The sequence below is a fragment of the Nothobranchius furzeri genome, chromosome 3, assembly GCF_043380555.1.
Source record: "Nothobranchius furzeri strain GRZ-AD chromosome 3, NfurGRZ-RIMD1, whole genome shotgun sequence".
Lineage (NCBI taxonomy): Eukaryota > Metazoa > Chordata > Actinopteri > Cyprinodontiformes > Nothobranchiidae > Nothobranchius > Nothobranchius furzeri.
The window spans coordinates 46,957,213-46,983,941 of NC_091743.1; the positions used below are offsets into that span (position 1 = coordinate 46,957,213).

Below are 26,729 nucleotides of genomic sequence, written 5' to 3' on the forward strand. Positions count from 1 at the left end.
AACACAGGAGAGAACTGACTATATGTTAATCTGGGTCTCTGAATGAATAACATACACACTCCTGGAGAAATGGCTCCAAAAACCTAAAACGTATTTCCAAAACGTATGTGTGAAAGTAGAGTTGCAGTAATGTGACGTAATCGGCAGTCGAAGGACCCCGAGCCGATCCTGCACCCGAGCAGATCCTGTACCGACACCGGAATTCCCACCAGCAATGCGCCTGCGCGACACACTGACCGCGCAGTTCCATTTCGCTCCAGTCGTTTGAAAGCTGCCACAGCGAGCTAGTGCCTCCTGTCTGGAGAGGCTCTGCGTGCCATTCTGACGGGTTAAATACTGTAACGGTAAGACACCCCATAAGTCCGAGTGTAAACATGTTGTCTCATACAGGTTTTAGCGGTTCAAGTAATGCAGTAGCCAGGGAACTTACGACGTGAAGGGGGAAAAAGGCTAACTTACTAGTTAGCTCCAAACATATTAGCCTAGCGCTAACGTTAGCCGAGTGGCTCGAGGATCAGTACTGAAGTGCTGCTTTCCACCCTTCTAAGTTGTACTGTGCGGTCTATATTTAGACAAGTAATAATAAAATATTCAGTTTAGTGCATTATAAAATTAAACACTATCCTGGCAATTCACGCCATGTGCTTACTTTACTGTTAAACGTAGCCTGTTAGCTCGTTTGTTCTGTGTAAACCAGTGTGAGCATGACAAGCAGAAGCAGTGCCAGAGGTAATGTAGCTAGTCGAGCGTTGTTGTTGACTTCTAGCATGTTGGAAAAATTGCACGGATGACTCACGCTGGCAGAGGAGTTGTAAAGTTAAAAGTTAAACTCTTTGAGCAGCGAACACGTGATTTACAACAATATACACCTGGTGGATGATCATTGCACTTCTTTGCATGAGCTAACGTACATATTTTTGTAACATAGCCAAGGGTTATACTCACTTTAAAAAAAAAGTTTTATATGAAAGCTGTTCATAAAAACGCGGTTCATCACCAGAAACATTTGTGGATTTTAATAAAGACAGAGCATAATCCCCTCTGATCATTTGTTTTTAGTCCTTTTCCTGATTTTCATTTGCATTCTAGTCATTTATTTATTATTGTGTGTGTTCACTCACAACATAATGTCGTTTACTAACTCTGTACACGTCAGAAGAAGCACTTAGTTCACACTTGCCCATTATTGTATTGAAAAAAGTGCTATAAATATAAATGAGCAGCAGTCAAAATTACAGTGCACGAATTTAGCAGGACAAAAAGCTGTTTCTCAAGTGGAGCATTTTAAGGTTCCTGCACAGCTTACCTTGGCAGTGGTCAGCAACCAATAACAGCTTTCCTTATGATGCAGTTTAGTTGTCAGATATGTCCTCTAAAATGCGTTTGTAAAATCAGTTTCAAAGGAGCATGTGGACAGTGAAGCAACAAAGTAGAGAAATAAAGATTTTATCCACGCTAATGAAAGTCACAGTAAAGGTTTCCAAGAAAATAATGTTGATGCAGAGGAACTTATTGAAATTGAAACTAGGGCTGGGAAATAATCGTTAACGAAATTTCTGACTCTTATCGAGATAATTTTTCCCATGTCAATACATTTGATAGTAAAAGAAATACAAAGATGTGTGTAAGTTGGCAACATTCGTGCCTCTTTAAGAAGCTGTACCACCTCCAGTCATGTAGAAATGTGACTAGTGGACAACTTTTGTTTCTGCGCATACCTGTAGTTATCGTCCACTTATCGTTATCGTGGTGGAATCCTCAATATATCGTGATATTGATTTTAGACCATATCGCCCAGCTGTAATTGAAACTGAGCCATAGTTATTCCATTTGAAAATCTTTCTCATGATGAATTTAAAATTTCAATTCAAGTTTATTTATATAGCACCAAATCACGACGAGAGTCGTCTCAAGGCACTTCACATAATAAACATTCCAACACAGGTCAGTTCATTAAGCCAATCAGAAAAGGAACCCAGCAAATTGCATCAAGTCACTGACCAGTGTCAGTGACTTTACGGCAATCCTCATACTAAGCAAGCATGTAGCGACAGTGGAGAGGAAAACTCCCTTTTAACAGGAAGAAACCTCCAGAGGATCCTGGCTCAGTATAAGCAGCCATCCTCCACGACTCACTGGGGATCGATAAGACAGTGTTGTTTAATGTTTTAAAAGGTCAAACCCTATTTTTAAAAATCCTGATTCGATTATTTTAAAATCACGTGATTGGACCCAATTTCCCATCACTTGATCAGATCGGAGCATCTCTAGTAATAAGAAGTTGGAGGCTAATCTACCAGCTGAGTGTCTCTAGAGCAGGAGTAGCAATCTTGTTTCAGATGTTTTCAACAACTGAATTAGTCTCTTCATTTAAACAAGGTCTTCTTCATATTTTAATATCATTTTAAATTGTATTCATAATTATCTTGTAAAAAATCATTTCTTCTTCTCGTAAACATTTGTAAATCATTACTTCTGTTCTCATGTGTCTGTTAGGAGGTGTAAAAACTCCTTCTGGTTACAAAAGTTCATCCATGTGTTCATCCGTTGAGTTGTTGTGGTTTTATCCTCAGTTGTGAGCATGGAGCTGAATGATGCAAACCTTCAGACCCTGACTGAGTTCTTAAGGAAAACACTGAACCCAGACCCAGCAGTCAGGCGTCCAGGTGTGTCTCCTGAACGTTACTGTTGTGCGATATTTGTGTTGTAATATTGACTCATTTATTATTAAGTCTTTACGTGGAGTTGAATGTGTGAGCTTTGCATCGTAGCGCCAGTTTTTCTTTCTCCTCTCAGCTGAGAAGTTTCTGGAAACTGTAGAAGGAAACCAGAACTACTCGCTGCTACTCCTCACTCTGCTGGAGAAGTCTCAAGATGACGTGATTCGTGTCTGTGCTGCTGTGACGTTCAAGAACTACATCAAACGAAACTGGCGAATCGTGAGTCCCGCTTGGCTTCATGTGTCACACACGTGTAGCATGTGCACCTGTTCAGATATGTTTGCTTACATCTAAATAAAACTAAAGTTTTTGAAGTTGATCCTTTTGTTGTGCTACGCTGTTTTTGTTTTCTCACAGGTTGAAGATGAACCAAACAAAATCTCTGAGGCTGACCGAACAGCAATCAAAGCTAACATTGTAAATTTGATGCTAAGCAGCCCAGAACAAATCCAGAAACAGGTACATCCTTGTTATCATGGCTGATGGGAATCTGCTAAAAGCTCTACAGTAGTGTGTTTAGCTGTTGTTTATACATCCGGTGTGTTGCTCTAGTTGAGCGACGCCATCAGCATCATAGGAAGAGAAGACTTCCCTCAAAAATGGCCCGACCTCCTGACAGAGATGGTGACCCGCTTCAGGAGTGGAGACTTCCACATCATAAACGGAGTACTTCGTACTGCACACTCTCTCTTTAAGAGGTAGAACAATCTTCCCAATCATGAGGTTTTTATTTTCATATTTTAACTCGTTCACTGCATGTTTTTACTGTGTGGGCGTCGGAACGAGCCCCCGCGCCGAGAGAACAGACATCTCTGCTCTAAAGCCGATCTTCATCCGCGTACGTCACACATCACGTGACCAGGAAGCAGAAAATCCATGTGTTAGATCGTTTTGGGCCGCTGCTATAAAAAAAGTGAGGTGCGAACCGGAAAAGCTTCTGCCGATCACAATTCAACAACAGATTATAAAAAAACGGATAACGCTCGAAACGTGCGGATCCTTCCTGATGTAAGAGGTGAGTCTCCGCTTTGTTTCGGTTGTTTTGGAGTCGACATCGTCCTGGCACGCAACGTTCTGTGATTCTTAAAAACAGTAAAAATGATGAGAAATGCTGGCAGCGAATGAGCTAACAGGAAAATTTATAGGGATGCACCGATCAGGTTTTTTGTTGCCGATCACAGATACCGATCACGTGGATTGGCCAGAAATTTTCTACAACATCATAAGGAGTGCTACAAACTACATAATCTGGGAATAAAGGAAATGCAACCTAATCTAAAATGGTCTGTACTAGGGTTGTCACGGTGTGAATGTTTAATCTCACGGTTATTGTGACCAAAATTACCACGGTTTTCGGTATTATCGCGGTATTTTTTTAAACATGTTAAATTTTCAGGAAACTAAATAAACCTTGTATATCAGGAAAATATTGTCCTCAGTTTGTGTCTAAATTTTAACTACAATGTTATTTTGTAATTATGTTGTTTATTTGTTTACATTTTTCCCTTTAGTCTTTAAAATACCAATATTTGCCCACAACTTCTTATTTTTTGTCTGTTTGATGTCATCATTTTAAAAATATTAGATCAGATGATACTCAGTACTCAAGTAGCCTTCTAATCAGATACTTTTTTACCCTTACTTGAGTAATAAACCCTATATCAGGAAAATATCGTCCTCGGTTTGTGTCCTTCCAGTGAGCGTTGCAGATTTGGGAAAATGTCATCAGGCAGTAATCATTGTTAAATTTATAATTATTCTCAGAGAGAGACCAACTCTTATCTGCCCCTGGGAGCCCCGTAATGCATAGCGTCATTTCAACATGGGGGTGTCCGCGACACGGTTTATATGCAGGTAGCGGCGCTGCGGCTGCTTTATATAGCGACTCGTTGCCTTCTCCCTCAACCCAAATCCTCGGATCACGCATTTTAGCTAAAACGCTAACGTTAACTTGCCTTGCGTTGACTGTAGAGTTGTGGGTGATGGTCACGCAGATGTGTCATGAGATTTGAAGCGTTGCTGCCTTTCACAGACACTTTTTCTGCTCGTGCTGCAAACAGGATAGCCGTCCGTCCATCTTCTATAAACTCCCTCGGCATTCTTCAAATATCCAACAGATGCCCGTACTTCCCACTTTGTCTTCTTTGAGGGATAATAAATGTCCTGAGTGCTGCCTTCTCCTCCTTTGGCCATTATTTCAGCTTTAGCTTCAAGAAAGTTTTGGTTGTAAACAACAAAGTGCGCATGTGCCGCCGGCAACTTCAGCCGATGATACGGTGGCTGGTAAGGGTCACCGCGCCTACACCGCAGCCACGGTAATCCACCAAGATAATATAGTTTTTAAAAAAACAAGACGGTTATTATTATTGTCAACTTTTTTTTTTACCGGGGTTTACCGCTACACTGGTTACCGTGACAACCCTGATTGGTCTGCTTTGATCTATTTTGAAAACTCCGATCAAAACCGATAGGGGCGCTATCGGCCGATTACAATCAAATGCTGATCCATCGGTGCATCCCTAAAAATTTAATGACCATTTGTGTTGTTTTTTTAAAGGTATCGCCATGAGTTTAAGTCAAACGAGCTTTGGTCTGAGATCAAACTGGTTCTAGACACGTTTGCCCTCCCTCTGACGGAGCTCTTCAAGGTTTGTTGTGTTGCTGTTGGTCCTAAAACTACACTAGATGTTTCTGTTAATGGTTGTTTTTATTTATTCTTGTTTGTTTCAGGCAACAATTGAGTTGTGTCAGACTCATGCGAACGATGTCAATGCCCTAAAGGTCCTCTTCTCATCTCTCACTCTCATTTCTAAGCTTTTCTACAGTTTAAACTTTCAGGTCAGTTTCCACTTCTCATTTAGCTCTTCTGGTTATTATCGGTACGACTTCGCTTCCACTCGATCCACGAGTTTTACGTAAAACTTATGCTTCCAATCTAAATACTTGCTAACTGTTCACAAATCTTTTTTAAATGATTACAGTCCGATTCGTGGCTCACTTGATCGTTATCTGTGGTTAACCGGACTCTGCGTTTTCACGCAGGACCTTCCAGAGTTTTTCGAAGACAACATGGAGACCTGGATGACCAACTTTCACGGCCTGCTGACCTTGGATAACAAGCTTCTACAGACCGATGTGTGTTGAGCTCGTCATACATGCTGTAAATGTTTTATTTAGCTTAGTTGTATCGATGACGACTCCCCCCGCCCCCAGGATGAAGAGGAGGCAGGTCTGTTGGAGCTGCTGAAGTCTCAGATCTGTGACAACGCTGCCCTTTATGCTCAGAAGTACGATGAGGAATTTCAGCCTTACCTGCCGCGCTTTGTTACCGCCATCTGGAACCTCTTGGTCTCCACTGGACAGGAGGTCAAATATGACCTGGTGAGTGACGTTGGTTCCTGCTGAGCCCGTGTGAACTCGTATAATCCCCCCTCATTTACAAATGAAGTCTGTCTTTGCTGCAGCTTGTAAGCAACGCCATCCAGTTTTTGGCCTCGGTCTGTGAACGGCCACATTACAAGCATCTGTTTGAGGACCAGAGTACTCTCACTAGCATTTGTGAAAAGGTCATTGTCCCCAACATGGAGTTCAGAAGTAAGAGACCAGTCCACACCTGTTAGCCCAACACAAACGCGTGCCTCTATGTCGCCATGCTCAAACCGTCTTTTCTTTTCCAATTAGGTGCGGACGAGGAGGCTTTTGAGGATAACTCGGAGGAATATATCAGACGAGATCTTGAAGGATCGGGTAAAAACAAGTTCTTCGTATTAAAACAAACAATATATTTTAGCTACTGATTACAGAATGGCTGAGTCCCAGGGGCGGCGTTAGGCCCGGCTACTTGGGCTCAAGCCCCGAATCTTTAATGAAAAGCCCCAGATCTCAAACGTGGAAGTAACATGCAGTACCAAAGTCCAACAGAGAGGGAGCAGCTGGCAGTAGTTTGTATACAGCCTGCCTGAGCCTCCACCACTGAAGAAGAAGCCCTTCAGCAGCCGGCTTCTTCTACAGTCTGCCTGAAACGCATGAGTGAAGATGGACATAAGGACGTTTTTTAGACAAAAAGTACAACGACAGAACCCCAGCTTTGATGAGACTGGTGTTGACTCAGGTTTGTGAGTCTTATTTGAAAATATTTGTTGTGCTGCTGGTTTGCCTAAAGTTAGCTTACTATCAGGTAAAGTTGTTGGAGAAAGAAAGGGAATATTTACGATCATCTCACACTAAACACTAACAGGAACAATACTCTGCCCTGAATATGCTTAATATGTAGCTTCAGATTAATAATTATGTGGTACAAGACAAATATATTTGATGTTGACTAGTGTGTGTCATGTGTGTGTGTGTGTGTGTGTGTGTGTGTGTGTGTGTGTGTGTGTGTGTGTGCGCGCGCGTGCATGCGTGTTAGTGCGCGCGTGTGTGTGTGTGTGTGTGTTAAGCCCCGGATCTTCTTCAGTCCTTAATCCGCCCCTGCTGAGTCCTACATGTCTAATCTTTTTAATATGGTCAAACCATTGGGGGATATTTAGGGTAATTTTCTGTCTTTGAGGCAACAAAGAGGTTATTTGACTTGTTCCTGAAATAAACCAAAATGTGTTTAAAACCTTTAATGTTAAAGGTATCTCTGTCTGGATCAGTGGTTCCCCAGCCGTAACCTCTACTGCTCACTGGAAGCAGCAGCGGTGCAGAACGGCGTTGCTTCAGATAGAATCTGTTTTAGTCTACGGTAGGGCTGCAACTAACGACTATTTCAATAGTCGATTAGTCACCGACTATTGAAACGATTAGTCGACTAATCGGATAATTGTTACATTTTTCTTAAATTTAGCATGAGATTGCTTTAATTATGCGAAAAATGATGATAAACACAAGAAAGACGGGTACTTCAATGGAAAATGCATATTTTATTGAACTTCGCTGCTGATAGGCCGAATCTTGCTAACAGTAAATAAAAATGCCCTGTCTAACACCAAGTAGGCGCAGTGCCCAGTCAGTATAGACATCAGTAAAATGTAAATACTTTAGTCAGGCACGGTCAGGCATAACATCAAATCTCTTTTTTAAAAGTGAAAATAGGTTTAAAAAATGTACATCCACAACAAAACGTGTCGGCTTTCGTGTTATTTAAATCTTACCGAGGCGAGTCAGACTCTGTTTGATTCAACTGTCCGACGTGCTTTCTCTTTAAGTGTTCATGCATCAGCGAGGTGCTGCCGTGATACGTGAGGACTGCTTTGCAAGTCATGCACGTCATCTTTTTATTTGCCGAATCCAGAATGCTCCCAAACTTGAGATGTTTTGGTATGCGTAGCTGCTGTGTCGGACGCCGCCATCAGCAGAGGAGCTATTGCGCGTGTGCGACTCTCGGCAGAGATTGTGTTAAAGTGAGATGCCTCACTCGGTCGGAAAAAACACGTCGACAATGAATTTCATTGTCGACTATTTCTATCGTCGACAACGTCGACGAATGGTTGCAGCCCTAGTCTACGGAGTGTTTCGCACCGCTGATGCTTCCAGTGTGCAGTAGGGGTAATTCCTACACACACATACACACAAGTGATGATTAATTACAGACATACAGGCATATAATGCTTTTACAGGGTTTTGATGATACTCTCAGGTCTGATGTTGGTATTTTGTCAATGTAATTTTTACAAATATGAACTTTGTGACCTCAGCACAGACACAAGTGTGGGGACGCTGTCGGTGGGTCATAGACCTCAGGATGAGAAGAACGTTGAGTTTAAAAAGTAAAACAAGTGGGTCTCAGTAAATCCTAAAATTTTTATTTTAGATATTTAGAACGATTTCTAGATGGTTAAAGATCTTAAACGTATAGATGCAACTGAAACAGACGTGTTCCTGTCTTCTAAAACAATTTTAATAGAAGTGTATAAACAGCACTTATATGCTGGTTTATTATTTATTTGCTAACCAAACGAACTTGTTCGTACCCTCTCATGCCATCCAGATTCATGCGTTCTCTCCACACCAATTACACACTGAACAGAAATTGCCTTTAGGACTGAATGATCCATCACTTCCTGATGGAAAGTCAAAGCTGCACTACTGGCTGACCCAGGATCAGTCGTGTCAACATCCAGGCTTTTCCCAGGTTTTTGGCTGGGTTGTGGGAGCCCGATGCTCCCGCTAACTCACTTTTTTTTTTAGGTCCTACTACAGATATTATTATTTATATTACTGTACATTGTGGATATCGTACAGACACTTGATTTAAAGAAAATAATCAAAATTAAACAGAAATGTGTGAACTAAACTGTCAGCCCCACTGCTGTTGGTGTGAAGACGTTCTGTGGACTTGTTGCTGACCGATTACTGGGTAGTTAGATGAGTTCTGTTGGACATTCAGCTTGTTAACATTCTTCATGGTGACGCCCCCCCACCCCCCTTTGGTTCCTCAGACATCGACACTCGCCGTAGAGCAGCCTGTGATTTGGTGAGGGGCCTGTGTAAGTTCTTCGAGGGCCCGGTGACGGCCATCTTCTCTGGCTATGTGAACTCGATGCTGACGGAATACGCCAAGAGCCCCAGAGAGAACTGGAAACACAAGGATGCTGCCATCTACCTGGTCACGTCGCTGGCCTCTAAAGCTCAAACACAGAAGGTCTTCTTCCACTTATGAGTTTACTACTGTTGACGATCAAAGTCTAAAAGCTGGTAAACGGTTCCTATCTATGTTTAACAGCATGGAATAACACAAGCCAATGAACTGGTGAATCTAAACGAGTTCTTTGTGAACCACATTCTCCCAGACCTGAAATCCTCCAACAGTAAGAACACGATTGATGTTGTTATTCAGTTATGTGATAGCTCAGCTGCCTTTACATGACTTGTGTGGTCCTGTTATAGTTGATGAGTTTCCCGTGCTGAAGACCGATGCCATAAAGTATGTGATGATCTTCAGAAGTCAGGTGTGGCCTTTCTCCTGCCTTAAGTTAGACGACTCAAACTTAGCTGCTTACCCAGAGCTCTGCTGTCTTTTCCCTCAAGCTTCCCAAGGAGCAGCTGCTGCAGGCGGTTCCTCTGCTGATAAGCCACCTGCAGGCACAGAGCACGGTGGAGCACACGTATGCTGCTCATGCTCTGGAGAGGCTGTTCACAATGAGGGGCCCCAATAACGCAACGCTGTGAGTCTCACGGGCAGTAAAGGGATTCATGCTGCGTTTCTTTTAATGTCACAGTAGCTTTTATTTGTTTACACTGTGGAACGATCACTTAAGGGCTGTAGGTGTAATTACCTTTTTCTGATCTTCGTTTCAAACTGGCCTGAGGCTCGGGGGGGGGGGGGTGAGATTTGCTACAGCCTTTAGTCACTCTAAAGCCGGGCGGACACTGTGCGACTTTTTCACTCGTAGCACTCAGCTTCAGCTCAAACTGTACGACTTCCTCGCAGAGCAGATCTCACGAGTCATGCGCTCACACTGCACGTCCCAGTTCTCGGATGCGACCTGACTGCTCACACTGTACGTCTGATAGCAACACGTCGGACCTAAAAATATGCTAAAAATAGCAGTTTTTACACAACACGTCAGACTTTTTTGTCTTGTTTTGCCTGTCCTTCGGGAGTGCTGCAGGAGGACACACAGGGATTTATGGGGGTTGGATGAGGAAAACGAAATAAAGAAAGTGAATCTGTGTTTTGTGATCAGTTTAATTTGACATGAACACGACAAACACGCTTTCTTGACAATCTGAGTAAAAAAACGTGTAGAAACAAAAACGAACAACGTGTGTTATTAGGTAAATAGCGGGTGAGCGGCGTTGATGCAGGATTGCGCATGCGCCGTGAGCGGTTCTGATACTTTTTGGGTCGCAGCGCCACTTCAGCAGTGCGATACCCTCACGAGGGACGAGCAAAATATCAAACACGCCAGAAGTCCGTGCGAGCTCACGATTGCTGATCGGTAGCTGGTCACGTGGTGTTAATCGCCTCTCGTAACCCCCTGTACACTACACGACGCTCGGCGCAAAACTCGCCCCGATCTCGTGGATTCTCGCACGAGTGGAAAATCGGCTCAAAAAAGTGAAAAAGTCGCCCAGTGTACGCCCGGCTTAAGGGACATATGTGCCCAAGGTCTCCTCAAACCTCTGCTTTAATCTGTAAATCTCTTAGTGATCATATTTCCTGTTCCAGCATCACCTCTGCAGAGATGGCCCTTTTTACCGAGCAGCTGCTCACCAACCTGTTCAAAGCTCTGAGTCTTCCAGGCTCTGCAGAAAATGAATACATCATGAAAGGTAGAGTTCACCCCGTCGTGCTCCTTCCTTTTAGTCTTCTTGCGTCTTCATTTGTGTTTCCTCCATTTCTAAAGCCATCATGCGCAGCTTCTCCCTGCTGCAGGAGGCCATCGTTCCCTACATCCCCACTCTGATTGGTCAGCTCACTCAGAAGCTGCTGTTAGTCAGCAAGGTAACCGTTTATGTGGGATGTTGTGGAGATTTCCCACACTGCTTGTTGTGTGGGTGGAACACACACATATCCATTCATCTTCTTTCAGAATCCCAGCAAACCTCACTTCAACCACTACCTGTTTGAGTCCCTGTGTCTGTCAGTGAGGATCACTTGCAAGGCTAACCCCGCCACAGTCAGCAGCTTCGAGGAAGCCCTCTTCCCAGTCTTCACTGAGATACTCCAGAACGATGTCCAGGGTGTGTTGGCTAACATTGGGGAGACAAAATCCCTCTCAGCTGGAAGGAAAACTCAATTTATTCTCTTTGTTCTGCAGAGTTTCTTCCGTATGTGTTCCAGGTGATGTCTCTCCTGCTGGAGATCCACTCCAACTCTATTCCTGCATCTTACATGGCGTTATTCCCGCACCTGCTGCAGCCGGTCCTGTGGGAACGAACAGGGAACATCCCCCCTCTCGTGCGCCTGCTCCAAGCTTACCTGGAGAAGGGAGGTGCCACCATAGCCGCTTCTGCTGCAGATAAAGTGGTAAGTAAACACGCTTGTGGAGAAATCACCAGTTTTGTTTATGCGTTGTAGAATAAATCTTACCCTACTTGTGCTTTGCTTTCAGCCCGGCTTACTTGGAGTTTTCCAAAAGCTTATTGCTTCCAAGGCCAACGACCACCAAGGGTTTTACCTCCTCAACAGCATCATCGAGCACATGCCAGCGTGAGTAAAGGAACAGCTTTTGAACAACTTTTAATTTAGGGATTGTTGTCATTAATTGTGTTTTTCCCTTTGACTTTGCCAGAGAGTCTATAATCCAGTACAGAAAACAGATCTTCATTTTACTCTTCCAGAGGCTCCAAAGCTCTAAAACCACCAAGTTCATCAAAAGTCAGTAGGAACTTGTCTACAACAACTTCTGTCTTTTTCTGAGGTTTTGGTGGCTTGGTGCAGATCCGCCATTATGGGACTAATCAGTGTAATACTTAATTTTTTTCCCCCTCAAAGGTTTTTTGGTGTTTGTCAACCTCTATTGTGTCAAATACGGTGCGATTGCCCTTCAGGAGATTTTTGACAGCATTCAGCCCAAGTAAGTGGAGTTAAATAAACCCTTTTCTGCACATTTTACAAGGACATGAAGCTGTTTATGGGCTGATATTTTCTCACAGCTGCTCCGAATAAAGGAACACCCACATGGAAAGCAAAGGGATGCTTTTCAGATAGTAGTCTGGATTTTAAACCCTTTTCTAAACGATGAGATCAGTCATGTTTGTGGTTATGTGTAATGTCTGAGTGTGCTGCTTGTCTGAATATTTGTGTTTTCTTGCTCAGAACTGATAAAAATTCTTCACCTGCAGGATGTTCGGCATGGTGTTGGAGAAAATAATTATCCCAGAGGTCCAGAAGGTGTCTGGGATAGTAGAGAAGAAGATTTGTGCTGTTGGCATCACTAAGATCCTCACAGAGTGTCCCGCCATGATGGACACGGAGTACACCAAACTCTGGTAAGAGCCCTTTTCCCGAGGCGGAGGCTGTAGCTCCGCCTCCTTTACTCGCTTCAGTTACTAAAACTTTCTTCTCTGTGAAGGACCCCGCTGCTCCAGGCTCTCATCGGGCTGTTTGAGTTACCAGAAGACGACAGCATCCCAGACGATGAGCACTTCATCGATATCGAGGACACGCCCGGCTATCAGACGGCTTTCTCACAGCTGGCCTTCGCTGGAAAAAAGGAGCACGACCCAATCGGAGACGCAGTCGGAAATCCCAAGATCCTGCTAGCCCAGTCGCTTCACAAGCTGTCTACCGCCTGTCCTGGAAGGGTGCGTACAGACCAACTGGGAGGGTTGATGGGAATGTGGTTAAACTGGTTTTGAGAAGTAAAAGTAAACGTCGCCCCCTTGTGTCTGGTTGTGGTGCAGGTTCCATCGATGCTGAGCACCAGTATGAATGCAGAAGCCCTTCAGTTCCTGCAGGGATACTTACAGGCTGCCACTGTTCAGCTGGTCTGAAGCTGCTGCTGCTGATGATGATGACGAGTTGGTCGGAGACCGTCAAACACAGCAGCCTCGGGTCACACGACCTGTTACGACTGTCGTGGACGACCAGAGAAATGATGTTATGCCTGCTGTGTTCTATGGTGGAAACATTTTAAAGGATTTTAAAAAGGCGTGACCAAAAACTCACATAATCACCATCACTGAGGTTTCTTTGGCCCTAAAACATTTAGAAGATGCTGAAAGTGTTTTGGGTCTGACGCAGGTCTGTGGTTTCATTAGCAGCAGAGGAACATTTGTTTTTGTGCTCAGTCTGGCTGTAAACCTGATGCATCCGGTTGTTGCATGTAGCTCTCCGATTTCTTTTTTTTTTGTATCGTTATTGTGAATAAAGAGGCACTTGTATAGATCTGCTCTTTTCATCTGTGACTTCCTTTAGATGCTTTGCTCCCTTTATTCAGTAGAGTCAGGTTCTCTGCAGCATATTTCAGGTGACACAGGTGATCACTCACACTGATTAGTGGTTCATATCAGGCACACAGTGGGACCGGAGGAGCAGCCCTGCATCCAGCAGATTCCGAATGTAATCCAGATTCCATGCCTTTTTACAGATTAAATGTGATCCATTTGATCATTAGATTAAATATCAGTAGTTCTACTTGTTGATGAAGAGTGGATCTCCTGTATCACACATCGCAGCTCTTCTGCTGCTGCTGTGATAAAACTATTAAAGACTGCAGCAAACGCTCTACGGAGCGACAGATCCACCAGGAGGCTGTTGAGAATGTTCGAGTTTAGCTGCAAACGTACAATAACTGCACATCAGCTTATGTTCTCTGTGGGCTTTGCTGGACTAAATGTCATGAAGAGGTTATTTTACCAGATCCGCCAGAATAAGGACGACGTTTGTGATGCTGAGTTATAACACAAGAGGGTGGTGTTGTACCAGACGAGTGATTTGTGATTAACAGCAGGACGCCATCATTGAGCTTTACTCTTTTATTAAGCATCAGGTAAAGAAAAGGGAAAATGCTCCAAAATTGCTAATTGTCAACACTTTCCTAAAGCTTTGTTTTTGTTTGGAATATTTACAAATTCAGTGTGTCAAAGTTTATTAGCGCTACATGTGATGGAAATAAAAAAAACAGCACATACATCATCTTACAAACTCAGGCTCACAAAGCAAACTTGGATCCAGACTTGAGTGTGAGCGGCGCTCGGAGCTGTGTCCGCTCAGAGGAGGGAAAGCTCCAGACATGCCAAATTATGTGTCAACATGGGCTTTTTGATGTTTTCTGTCACGTGGATGTCGACACACAGCAGAAAAGTATTCAGATAAATCTATTAAGTGCAGTTCAGAAACAAATCTAGAGAAAAAGCGATAAGGACAAAAACATCCCAACACGAAGAGCTGTGTCTGCTAGAAGCTCCATTTCAAAGATATGTCATTTACTGCATTTACTTTACCAGTGGCTGTGAAGTTCCCGGCAGATTCTGTTACCAAGTTTGTTCTTCAGAAAGCATGACACCAGCGTACTGAAGCGACCGCTGTAACTGAGCCTTTCCTGTTGGCCCAGAGCAATATTTATAGAATCAGAGATAGGAACACAACCTCAATAGGAGGCTCATCTCAGCTCTGTCATGCTGCCAAAACATAAAAGATCTCAGCCTCAAGCCCGGCTATTCTCAGATGAAAACACAAGTAATGGGGAGACATTAATTCGTTTTTTTAATTGTTTTGTGTGAGGAACACTTCACCTCTGACCTCAAAGTAGCTAAAAACATAAGCAGAGAGTTTTGTGAGATTCTGCATTGAGTGAACCTCAGTTTGGAGGAAACGATTAGTTCTCACCTGATTGACAAGCTAACGGCTAGTCTGGGCAGGGTGCAGATTGAAGTGTGCAAGCATTCAGGCCCAAACCCAATACTCACACTTCCACCCTTGCACCCTTCAATGCGATCCCGTCCAGGGCTTCGAGTACGTAGGGTGTCCTGATTCTTAAGTGCGGAAATTGACCACGCCCCTTTTGCATCCTTGATTTGCACTTCGCCGAAGTCCACATCGATCACCAAAGGATATAACTCGCAATGCTGCGTGGAAATTTTGAGAAGAAGGCGGAGCAAAGTCTCAACTGCCTATTCCTAAAATGTGTATTTTCAAATAAAAGAAGTTCATTTTAAGACGATTAATGATATTTATTCATGCTGGGAATGTTTTAGACAAAGATTAAATGGACAGCAATGCATGTCAATTTTGTCAAAGAATTGTTTGTTTGAAAGTTGTTATATTTTTTTAAAGTAGCACAAACACACGACCTGCATCCTGGATATGAGTTGTGGTTGATGATGCAATGCTCCCTGTCCCAATTAGGCAAGTGCACTTCACAGAAGACACTAGGGCACAGTGTGAATATTGGGATTGGGCCCTAGTCTCAAAAATGCCAAATAAAATCATGTAAATGTTATTTGTGTCACCTATATTTTTTTTATTTTAAGTGATTATTTAGGCAGAAATATTCCTTTTTACTCCTAACTGTTTGCAGCCACAAAACTCCATGTAAATTATCGAGTAATTTGGAATTAAAGAATAATTAAAAGTTTTTAAAACAGTACTTGTTTGTTGTATTTGTACAACTCATTTTTGATAAGTTGTTTTACAATTTAAATACTCTATCAGGATTTTGCTCAGATTACACTGTAAAAAAATAGATGTATATTTCAATTCAATTCAAGTTTATTTATATAGCGCCAAATCACGACAAGAGTCGTCTCAAGGCACTTCACATAATAAACATTCCAATTCAGGTCAGTTCATTAAGCCAATCAGAAATAATGTTTCCTATATAAGGAACCCAGCAAATTGCATCAAGTCACTGATATTTAACAGTGATAAACCGTAAAACCATAACAGGAAAATCCCGTCAACTATCCACAGTTTTCCTGGCTTCACACCCATCCCCATGATTCATAGCGGAAGACTTTTTGTTACTTCCGCTTGCTGTGTTGTTTATGGTTGCTTGTTTGCACATTTGCTGTTTCACCTGTTTTTAATGGCGACACATGGGTGGTGGATACACTGTAAAGATGTTTTAAAAAGCAGCGAGGACAGTTCATCAACAGTGCCTCACTCGTCACTTCTCACAGACATGCCAACACCCAGCCAGCTAGCCATGATGCTAACATCATTCATCATGAGCTATTATTTAGCATTATTTAGTATTTATCGAATAAGTTAATCAATGAAATGTGAAACGGGGACAAGCTACATTAAGTTTCACATGTCAGGTACAGAATCTGTATTTTCGTCTATGTTGCTGGAAGCCGTCTGACTCACGGCATTCCGGTTGAGCCTCTTCTTTTCTGTGGTGGGGGCTGGTCATGACCCAGATACAGCTCCGGATCGGGGTGTAGCTCTGTGGGCTTTTTATTATTAAAGTTAAACCAACAAACATAAACTCTCTTTGTGGTGATTTCAGTCTTAATGCTTAAAGCTACGCTAGTTACCGCACAAAGTAGCAGAAATGGAAGTATAAAACCGGACAGCGGAAATAATGGTCTAGTATGGCAGCTTACATACGCTCTCTATATATAAAACTATGTAAAACTGTTGATTTAAGTGACGTTGCCGTATGCAGATTAATTGGTGAAAACAGCAATTTGTACATTTTTTCTTTGTAGAAAATAATTCTATTGTGAAGCACTCTTGCATTGTTTTTTAATTGAAAATTTCCATAAAGTTTTGTTACAAAAATTTTATATTTCATTGCTTTAATCCTGTTAACAAATGTCCTGAAGCATTCTCACACTCACACACCCACACACTATTCTTCCCATACACACACACACACACATATTCTTGACTCCACACACACACACACACACACACACACACACACACACACACACACACACACACACACACACACACACACACACACACACACACACACACACACACACACACACACACACACACACACACACACACACACAATCTCTCTCTCTCCCTCACTCCTATTTGTTTCTTATATTTTTGTTTAAATAAAGTCTGTGACCAGATGTTCGGGGCATTTTGCCTCGTGCATATGCCACAGTTATAACTGGTTGACTTGTTGCTTAATGTGTCTCTCCTCTTCGATCAGGAAACGGGTTATTGGTAAACATACTGATAAAATCCATGACATAATTTGGTCCTTTGAGAGCCGGGGTCCCATCACCTTGTGACGCCAAGAGCCGACGCCGGAGTACTGTCAACAACCTGAATTTCCTCCAGCGCTGAGCTTTCGCTGGGAGGCCAGTGTGAGGGTCTTGACATCGCTGGGAGAATGCGGATCTACGAACCCAAGACCTGAGTGGAGAGATTTGGTGAGACAAGTTTGTTGTTTGTTTTGTCTTTGTGGTACCGAGAGAAAATCCTAGGTGACCAGAGATACATTGGTTTGATCCACTTGTGAAAGGATGTGTGAACAGATTCCTGGAAAGCTGTAATGGCTGGGTTTTGGGCGTTTTGGAATAGAAATGCTACTCTAATTTTGATAAATCGGTATGATATCTATTGAGATTGCCTGCTCTAGTTATCTTACAGAAAACTGAGTGAAAAATCTGGTAAACAGATTCCCGGAAGGCTGTATTGGCTTGGTTTTGTGCATTTTGGCCTTAAGTGGAAATGCAGCTCTGGTGTAACAAATAAGGTAAAAAGTAAACCGGTGTGATAACTATTGAGATTGAAATTTTGGTGTTGTTCGCCTGAAGTGATGTTTTGACAGATTCTATGAATGCTGTCTGAGTTTGGCTTGGTTTTGAGCATTTTGCCGGAGAATTAGAAACAGGCTCCAGTTATCTTTTGTTGTTGTGTTGTTTGTTTCATGTTGTCTGCTTTAATTGTTGTTCGAATGACTGAGTGAGTGTCTGGACTTGCTTATTTGTGTAAAAAGAAGGATATGGCAAATCATTTGCACACGTCTCAAGTTGGTGGTCAGACTTTTAAACTGGTTGGCTGATAAGTGAGTCCTGCTGTGTTTAGAGACACTGTTGGAGGGCAGATTCGTGAGCCTAAATCTGACCTCATGCCGAAGAAGAGACGGTGTGGTGTCTATATGGGGAAATAAGAACTCACAAAATACCTTTTGAGTAAATATTGTACATTGATGGAAATGTCAATCCAGGAAGTGTGGAAATGATCTGAAAATGATCAGATAATTGATGGAAAACGTGATTTTGATAACCGCTGACGTGTCACAAATGTATTATGCTTATGAGGAAGCACAGAGCGGTGGAGAGAAAAAAGGGTTGAAGATGTGAAACAGAGAGACAGCACAGCCAGGCTCAAAAAAACCCAAACAACAGCTGCTGTGCTCTGAGCTAATAAGGTCTTATCGGTCGAGGCCTCAAAGGCAACTTAAACTAGAACATAAAAATGAGAAATTAACTCCTTGATCCAAAGGTGTCACTACAGTGGACAGGTTCTCAAAATTGTAATTTACTTATTTGTTTTTGCTATTAAGCACAGCTGTTGAAGACTTTATTGCATTTGAGCCCCTCCATGTGGACTTCAGTAAGTCCAGCCAACATATTTCATGTTCAGAATGCACGCTGTCCACTGTGGTGGACATGTAGTAAATTATATGCAAATTATTAAATGTTACAAACAATATTGTTGAAATTTGTTTCATTCACACCCAAAGATGAAAGATGAATGAAAGTATCTGTTAAAAAATCATGGTTGAAGATTTCATAATTCATGCATCAAAAGGGTTAAGCACTGACCAAATATTAAATTCCTGGTATCTGGTGACAAATATAATTTGAACTCTGGACCGTGTCACTTTTAGTGGCTGAAAGGGAAAGGGCTTAGTGGAACCCCTCGATTTGAGAAATTGATTAACAGTACTTGTAGGGAATAAAAAGGTTAAGTGTGTAGGTTTTTGGTCGACACCTCTTGGACTGAGAAACTGACTGTGTGATTTAACAGTAATTCCAGACCAACAAAAACTAATGACTATTGTAAAATTGCATTTTATCTTATCAACTAGTGATGGGATGTATGGCTCTTTCATGGGAGCCATTCGTTAGTCGGTCGTTTACCTCAAAGAGCCGTTCAAAAGACTGGCTCCTTTGAACTAAGTGAAGCCAAGAGAGCGAGGGAGAAGGTTTTAAGAGCAACGTGTTCCTGCGGTGTTCGTGAGGGCACACAGCGTTAGTTAGGGTTCTTCCTACGTCCTTCACAACGGTGGGTGTGCTTTATCGAATTCCTGGGAGGTTTGTTACCAGAATCCAAGATGAACGGCGCTCTACAGGGACTCGGCTCTCATCCTTCACTTTGAAAACCCGTTCAAAAGATTTGATTCGTTCGTGAATGTCACATCATTACGAGCAACGCTATTTTAATTGGTTATGACCCTATTGGCAGTTAATTGGTTATTTAATTCTATGAATTTTTTGTACATAATGAGGAAAACCCTTTGAATTTTGTTTTTAGTGGTTCAAGTCTAAGTTTAAGATTGTTTCCACGTTCATTTTACGGTCAAACCATGTTTTTTTTTCCTACAGTAAAATATCAACTTCAGTGCCATTTTTAATCTTAAAAACAACAATAAAAATACCTTCTTACCATAAAAGGAAAAAAAAAAGGTTTTGCCCGTAATTTTACAGTACCATTCCGGCAACCCCAGCTGCTGGCATTTTATCATAAAATCTATGTTGTTTTTTAGGAGTAGCTCTTTAGCTTGTCGATCTGGCCAGAACCTGTTTCTCCAAACGGAGGCCATGAGGTGATCTATAAACTCTCCTCAAAAGTCCACATGAAATGATCTATACAATATTTCTACAGAGTTTTTCAGGCAGAGGTTGGAGGCCAGTCCTTCAGGGTGTCACCAGTCCAGCTGAAAACTCTGCTCCCCTCCTGCTTCCTGGAGCAGCTAGTGGACAGCCAAGTACGGTCTGTCCTTCAGCCATGTGCTGAGATGTTCCTGCGAGTCCCACAGATGGAATGAACGTGATGATGCAGCACTGTGAGAGAGCAGCCACACAATCCAGTTTTCTGTTTACTCTAGGCTTCGGCATGCAGGCGAGCTGCTGAGCCGAGTGAGTGAATGAATAAATAAAAACGAAGACGGTAAGTCCTCGTTCTCCACAAATCTGCCAACTTGCATGCATCAAACTTGAACCATCCAGTCATCTCAACCATCACCATGGAAACAGCAGTCGTTCCCTCGACGCTGAGTGACTCTGCGCCTGCTTGTGCACGAGGCTTTTTTAAATGTAAATGTTTGGTGCATTTTAAGTGCACAAGAAAGACATCACAGGAAAGAGCTGCGAGTGTGACGGGGCAATTTGGACTCTGTTAGGGCCGACTCAACGAGCAGGTTTGTTCAAAGCGAAGGCACAGAAATGTCTAAGTGAGATTATTGCACATTAATAACTACACATAATACCTCAGCTGCTTAAAGGGTTGCTTTGTGACACGCTTGCATGATTCGCTGCAAAGTTAGTCAGTAAGACGACAGAGCACCAGACTGGGTTTTTAATTGAATGCATAAAAATATCAGAATGCAAAGTGTTAATCTGGACTAAGATGACCTCATCATGTTTCTTCTGCTTGTGTGTTTGCACCAGTGGCTGCAGAGAAAATGTTAAAAATGTGTCTAATGTTTTAGATTTCCAGGAATTTTCACATGAATCACAGCATCTAAATGATGAAATTAGCCTTTGAAATGTAAACAAACCATTTTCTTTTGCCCCAGTCTTCCCTTTTTGTGACTTAGATCCTCCATCAAAGCGCTAACATTTGTGCACCGGGGAATTCTCCTGAATGAGCAAGCACAGCTTCCTGAAATACGACTGATTTCAGGGTCTAGAAAGAATTCCTCAAACATGTTTGAGATGAGACATTAAAACATACAACCATGTGCCATAAAACAAATAATTCTTTGGTTCTTCACATTGCACAGAAGACAACGACAGGGAGACAGTAGCAACCTCTATAAATGTACCTACTGTAGGATATGGTCTAACAAATGCAACTCCATAAATGAGCACATACAGTATGCAGCACTACGAGGTTAGCACAACATCTAAGAGTCCGTTTATTTTTATTTTAGAAAATATCTTATAAATATAAATAATTTTAACTTTAGTACAGTTAATGTGTACCGTTGTAGCAGGTCTTGCTCTATACAATATTCACGCTCCTGCAGAACCAGAAGGACAACAGGAAGTCTGGGATTGTCTCTGCCTTTTTCCCCAGCTCCAGGGAAGCGTCAATGCCTGATGCAGAATTCAGTTTGTCCGCTACAGCTGCTTGAAAAACTTGCTTTCTTTGAAAATAATATAACAACAAAATAAACAAAAAAAAAAAACAATCTCAAGGATGCAAACAGACACAAACACAAACAGGCTCACCGACAGGAGAAACAGACTTCCTCAGGTTTTACCTTAAATGCTCTCTCTCTCTCTCTCTCTCTCTCTCTCTCTCTCTCTCTCTCTCTCTCTCTCTCTCTCCAGCAGTCAGGAACAACAGATTTGAAAATGATGGATTTGACCTCACAGTGTCTTCTCTGTAATCTGTGCAGTAAAGATGTCGACCTGGAACAGACGCTAAACTGTTGACAAGAATCCGACCAAAACACTTAATCCTGCTAAAGGTCAGATGCCAGATGAGAGACCACTATTGCTACATAACCATAAATAGACTATAGGTAAAGGGTAAATATTGCACACACACACACACACACACACACACACACACACACGCACGCACGCACGCACGCACGCACACACACACACACACACACACTGGACGACGTGAACTAAGGCCAGTTTCAGAACAGGAAGTTAAAGGAAGCAAACTAAACTCCGTTTTACATCTTTGTGAAACACACTATTTATAAATAAGCAGTGTTGGAGAACGAACGTGTGTGTTTTCCTAGTTCCTGTGCCCTTTATGCGTCACTACTGATCTGACAGCCTCTGCTGCTTTAAAGTGGGATCAGATAAGTAGGTTCTTCCTTATAAAAACAATGTACTCCACTCCCACAGCGGGAGTCTGATCATTAGAGTAAAATCTGGATTAAAAGAAGGTATTGATTGTAAAAACAAAAAACCAAAATCCTCAAGTTCTGTTTAATTAGTTTCATTTTGTGAGATTTGCTTGATTAAGCCAGGAGTCACTGGTCAGGGAGAGTTTCAGAGCTGAACACAAAGTTTTCTCCAAAGTCAAGATCTTTTAAATGTTCCTGCTGCTGTTCTCTGTGCACCTGGTTTGTTGTCTATGTCCCGTCCTTCTCTCTGGGATCCGTTTTCATAAGTTTAAGTGTTGGAATGACTCTTTTCTCCCTGAAGTGGCTGCAGCTCCTGCGACAAGTGGTTCTCCTGCCCTTCAGAAGGCCTTGTGCTGTTCCCCAGCTTCTTGGAGAGGCCTTCCATGTGGTTGGGACCTTGCTGAAAGCTGGAGACATGACCAAACTTAGGACTGGTCTTCTCCAAAAGTCTTTGGGTTGCATTGGTCCCTGAACCATCGTGCAGGTGCTCCTCCTCATCCGTGTCGGCATCAATGAACTTATTGATGGATGAGTCATGGAACGTGAAAATGGCGGGCAGTAAATTCTCAGGGCTCTTGTTGAGCGTCCTGCTGCTGGCGGTGGTGTAGGCGGACGTCTCAGGGCTCTGGACTGATGAACTGTCTGACAGAACAGCGCCTCTGATCCTCTCAGGGCGGCCTTTGGCTGGGTTGTTAGGCGGTCTGCTGTCAGAATTCAGGCTGAGCTTGGGCGTAGCGGCACCATGTGATCCTTCTTGTTCATTTTCCAGGGTGGGCTCCAGGTTAGGGTTGGTACTGACCCGCCCTGAAATTTTGCTGAGGGGACTCTGGGAGAAGCGAGAGCTCTCGGGAAAGTCTGTGGCACAGCTGATGAAGCTGTCGATGCTGGACATGCTCTTCATGTCTGACACCGCCTCTGCCGTACCAGAGACGGCTTCACTCGGGATGCTTCCCATCTCAAACTCAGCTTTCTGCCTTCCTGCTTTGGAGTGCAGCATCTTCTTCTTGCTGTTGATGTTAGGTTGTGACTGCCCCTCGGTCATCTTGTTGTACATCTCCTCAAGTGTCTGTGCGCTGAGATGCTGAGGGCTGCTGGAGGGCTTGTCCTTCTCCTGGTTGCTTGATTCAATGGTCTTGGTGGGGCTGCTGGGATTGATGGGTGACTTGACTTTGGGGGTCTCTCTATGAGGAGACACATGATTATCATGCAGCTTTTCTCTCCGTTCATCACTTTTTTCTACCATCACGTCCACGAGCTCCACACTACGACCAAACGCGTCTTTAATGTTCATAGAGACGATGCTACCATTTCTCTTTGCCCTCTCCAGAGCTTCTCGCCTTTTGATGGCTTTCTCCTGCCTCTTCTGCTCTTTGTAGAACTCAGAGAAGTTATTCACAATGATGGGGATGGGTAAGGCTATGACCAGCACACCTGCAATACAACACAAACCTCCAACTATCTTTCCCAGCAACGTTTTTGGGTAAATATCTCCATAACCTACAGTAGTCATTGTGATGGTGGCCCACCAGAAGGAGGCTGGTATGCTCTTAAACTTGGTGTCCTCCTCATCTTTCTCTGCAAAGAACACTAGACTTGAGAATATCATAATTCCCATAGCCAGGAATAGAATAAGTAGGCCCAGCTCATTGTAGCTCCTCCTGAGGGTGAAGCCTAGTGACTGAAGACCCGTGGAGTGGCGAGCCAGCTTCAGGATTCGCAAAATCCGCATGATCCTAAAGATCTGAACCACACGGCGAACGTTTTGAAACTGCAGCACGCTCTTGTTGGACTCGGTCAGGAAGATGGTGACATAGTAGGGCAGAATGGCCAACAGGTCGATGATGTTCAGAGGACCCTTAAAGAACTTCCACTTGTTGGGCGAGGAGAGAAAGCGGAGCAGGTACTCCATGGTGAACCAGGCGATGCACACGGCTTCCACATGGGCCAGCTGTGGGTTGTCCGTGGGCTGACCGAACTCATCCGTGTCCTGCAGCTCTGGAAGGGTGTTGAGAGACAAGGCGATGGTGGACAGCACAATGAAGAGGATGGAGATAATTGCAAGGATCTGGAAAACAGAGAGGAAGAAGGAATTACATCAGGCAGATAGACTTCAGATGAAAACCAGCCTTTTGGCAAACCTGTTTCATTCACACTGAACACTTGACGCGTGTAAGAAATTCACTAGTTCAACATTTTCCCACAATTGAGTCACACTTAGATTTGTTCTTCCTTTGGCAGAGATTCATCGGTCAGCTGTAGCAGAGTTCTGCGCTAATTGGCTAAGGCTTAAATTGCAAAGACAGAGTAAAGGTCCTCAGTACCTGCCTTTAATGACTCGCTGTTGTACTTTATTAGTAAAACCTCACTGAGCTGCTCATGTGGCTGTAAAACAATGTTCTGTTGGGCTTTTTCACCACGCTTAAGGATCAGAACTAGCAATGTAAGAAAAAGTTTGGGTATAGGGCGTCAAAAGAAACAAACTGAAAAAGAAATGGCTTTAAGTAAAACCACTGTCTCTTATGTCGGAGTGAACACATATCTACGGTTTTTAACGGTGGCGCCTACATTCAAAGCAAAGGTGTTTATAAATGGTAGATCTCGAGAGATTATTAACATTTTGAACCATGAATTTATCATCAGAGACATTATTTTGTCTTTTGCAGTTCACAGTGTGTGGCTAAAGTTAGCAATGCCCCTGAAATTTAGGCTGAAAGTCATATTGGTGTTCGAAGTATGTCCGTGCTTTAATGCAGTCACAGGAAGCTCTGTCGCCTGAGATACGTCCTTTCAAAAATGACGAAGTGGTGCAGCTCCACAGCTGAGGCATTCTTTCAGAAACACCAACTGCTGATGGTATCTTTACATGATTTAGTATTAGCCTATTCAACTTTCTGACTTCCACGCTGACGTTCAGGAGATAGAGATTCTGAGTCACTTCCTTCTCAGCAAGAATGCTTTAGAATAGAATAGAATAGAATAGAATGGAATAGAATGCATTTATTTATAGATTACAGTTTATGAATCCCGCAGTGGGGAGATTCACTTGCTACAGCAGCAGACACACTTAGAGAACATGAAGAGGAAAATAACAACAAGATTGCAGGTAAAAACACACAAAGGCAGTAAGCTATTATTGTAACCTTCAACCACTAAAGAAATTAAAGAATAAAAGAAAAGAAAACTTGTGTTTCCAGAACTAAGCAGCTCAAGAGACACAGACATACTGATGTACATCAGGTACTGCACAGTTATTGAGCACATACTGAATATTGCATTGGCGTTATTGTGTACCAGGATAATGCCAGTACCAGTTACACTGAGTAGTTAAACACTCTTGCTGCAGAGGCGATGAATGACCTACGGTAGCGTTCTGTTTTACATCTGGGATGTCTCAAGCTTGGTTTATGCTTGACGCGTCCGCGAGGTTCGCACGGCTCCGCTAGGCAAACTTGCGTCATTTTAACAACCACGCCCCTCCACCGCGCCTCCGCACGGCCCAAGCTTTCCGCACCGCGCACCTAGGACATTTTCTAACCACGCAGACGGTCGGACGTGGAAAAACATGGCGGACTGGCAAGAACTAGTATGGCAAAGGTTCGTAAATACAGACATTTGTATGATTCAGCTCTCAGAGATCACCGTGAACAACATGTTGTTAATAATTCTTGGAGAGAAATAGCTCGCACTGTCGGAAAAGATGAGGACGCTGTTAAAAAATGCTGGAATGCCATGTTGTAAACAGTAATTTTTACTTCTACTATGGTGTAGTGTTGGATGCATGCCGTAGAGCTCCATGCTGCCCCCTACAGTTTGGGAGAATATTGGCTCACCGCAGAGACAAGCCGCACGAACCATAAACGCTGCGAGTTGTGAAGCACGTTCCATCCGCGAGCCGCATCACCAAGCGGAAAGTAAATGTGTCAAGCATAAACCAAGTTGAAGTCTGCCTCTGAAGGAGCTGTCCATGGTCTCCACTGCTATGCCTGACTCAAATTCTCCGTTATCAACAACATTCACTATGAGTCCAACACTAAAAAACACAAAAATGATTTTCACAAAGCATACAGTGAAGGGTAGCGAAGACCTTTGGAAAGTTTAGTGACCTGATAGTGATCTAATCTGAGTACAATGGTCTTTATGTTAGGGATTAAGAAGGCTGCGCACAGTTGTGGCTGCATGGCTGTGCCACACCCACTACTCCTGTCCCATACTCAGAGTAAAATCCAACACAAGGTCACTATGGAGGCTGTGTCCCAGGCGGCTGGCGAGTAGGATTATTCCCTGGCACCAGTCAGCCTTCATAAGCTTTAATTAATGATGACAGGTGACTGCTTGTACTCTTACCTTGGCCTTTAAAGACAGCGAGACTACAAGCAACAAAACACAGCTGTGAAGGAGATAAGAGTAAACAGAGAGGGCCAGCAGAGATGGCGAGGGCAAGAGAATGGCACCAAACAAATTAACAAGTAGAAGAACTTTAGAAATAGCATTTTGGTTTAGATGCTGGTAAACATTTGAAGAGACATCATGAACAATTTGATGAGGTGCAACAAGATGATTT

The 26,729-nt window shown here is 43.0% G+C and overlaps 2 protein-coding genes across 2 annotated transcripts in view; one reads left to right on the top strand and one right to left on the bottom strand.

The window, feature by feature from the left end:
* The first annotated feature begins 212 nt into the window (after window positions 1-212).
* Window positions 213-13,539, top strand: cse1l (CSE1 chromosome segregation 1-like (yeast)). Its single transcript, XM_015959832.3, has 25 exons — window positions 213-344; window positions 2,574-2,666; window positions 2,797-2,939; window positions 3,078-3,179; window positions 3,273-3,418; window positions 5,278-5,368; window positions 5,451-5,558; window positions 5,763-5,855; window positions 5,934-6,101; window positions 6,185-6,314; window positions 6,402-6,467; window positions 9,143-9,345; window positions 9,427-9,511; window positions 9,591-9,652; window positions 9,732-9,868; window positions 10,876-10,979; window positions 11,054-11,151; window positions 11,240-11,390; window positions 11,468-11,676; window positions 11,762-11,859; window positions 11,942-12,027; window positions 12,145-12,226; window positions 12,495-12,641; window positions 12,725-12,956; window positions 13,056-13,539. The coding sequence occupies exons 2-25, from the start codon at window positions 2,582-2,584 to the stop codon at window positions 13,143-13,145; spliced, it is 2,916 nt and encodes a 971-aa protein (XP_015815318.3). The 5' UTR covers window positions 213-344; window positions 2,574-2,581; the 3' UTR covers window positions 13,146-13,539.
* An 8,752-nt stretch (window positions 13,540-22,291) lies between these two features.
* LOC107385745 (potassium voltage-gated channel subfamily B member 1) overlaps window positions 22,292-26,729 on the bottom strand; it is a 52,220-nt gene continuing 47,782 nt past the window's right edge. The window contains exon 3 of the mRNA XM_015959831.3: window positions 22,292-24,233. Within this exon, the coding sequence (XP_015815317.3) occupies window positions 22,437-24,233 (1,797 nt within the window). The 3' untranslated portion in view covers window positions 22,292-22,436. The remainder of the gene's footprint in view (window positions 24,234-26,729) is intronic.

What these genes read in the sequence shown, in the direction of transcription:
- cse1l (XM_015959832.3), top strand. Translation starts at nt 2,582, where the DNA reads ATGGAGCTGAATGATGCAAACCTTCAGACCCTGACTGAGTTCTTAAGG. An exon ending in CCCCAACATGGAGTTCAGAA is followed by an intron (nt 6,315 to 6,401) that starts GTAAGAGACCAG and finishes TTTTCCAATTAG; the next exon opens with GTGCGGACGAGGAGGCTTTT. An exon ending in ACTCCAGAACGATGTCCAGG is followed by an intron (nt 11,391 to 11,467) that starts GTGTGTTGGCTA and finishes TTTGTTCTGCAG; the next exon opens with AGTTTCTTCCGTATGTGTTC.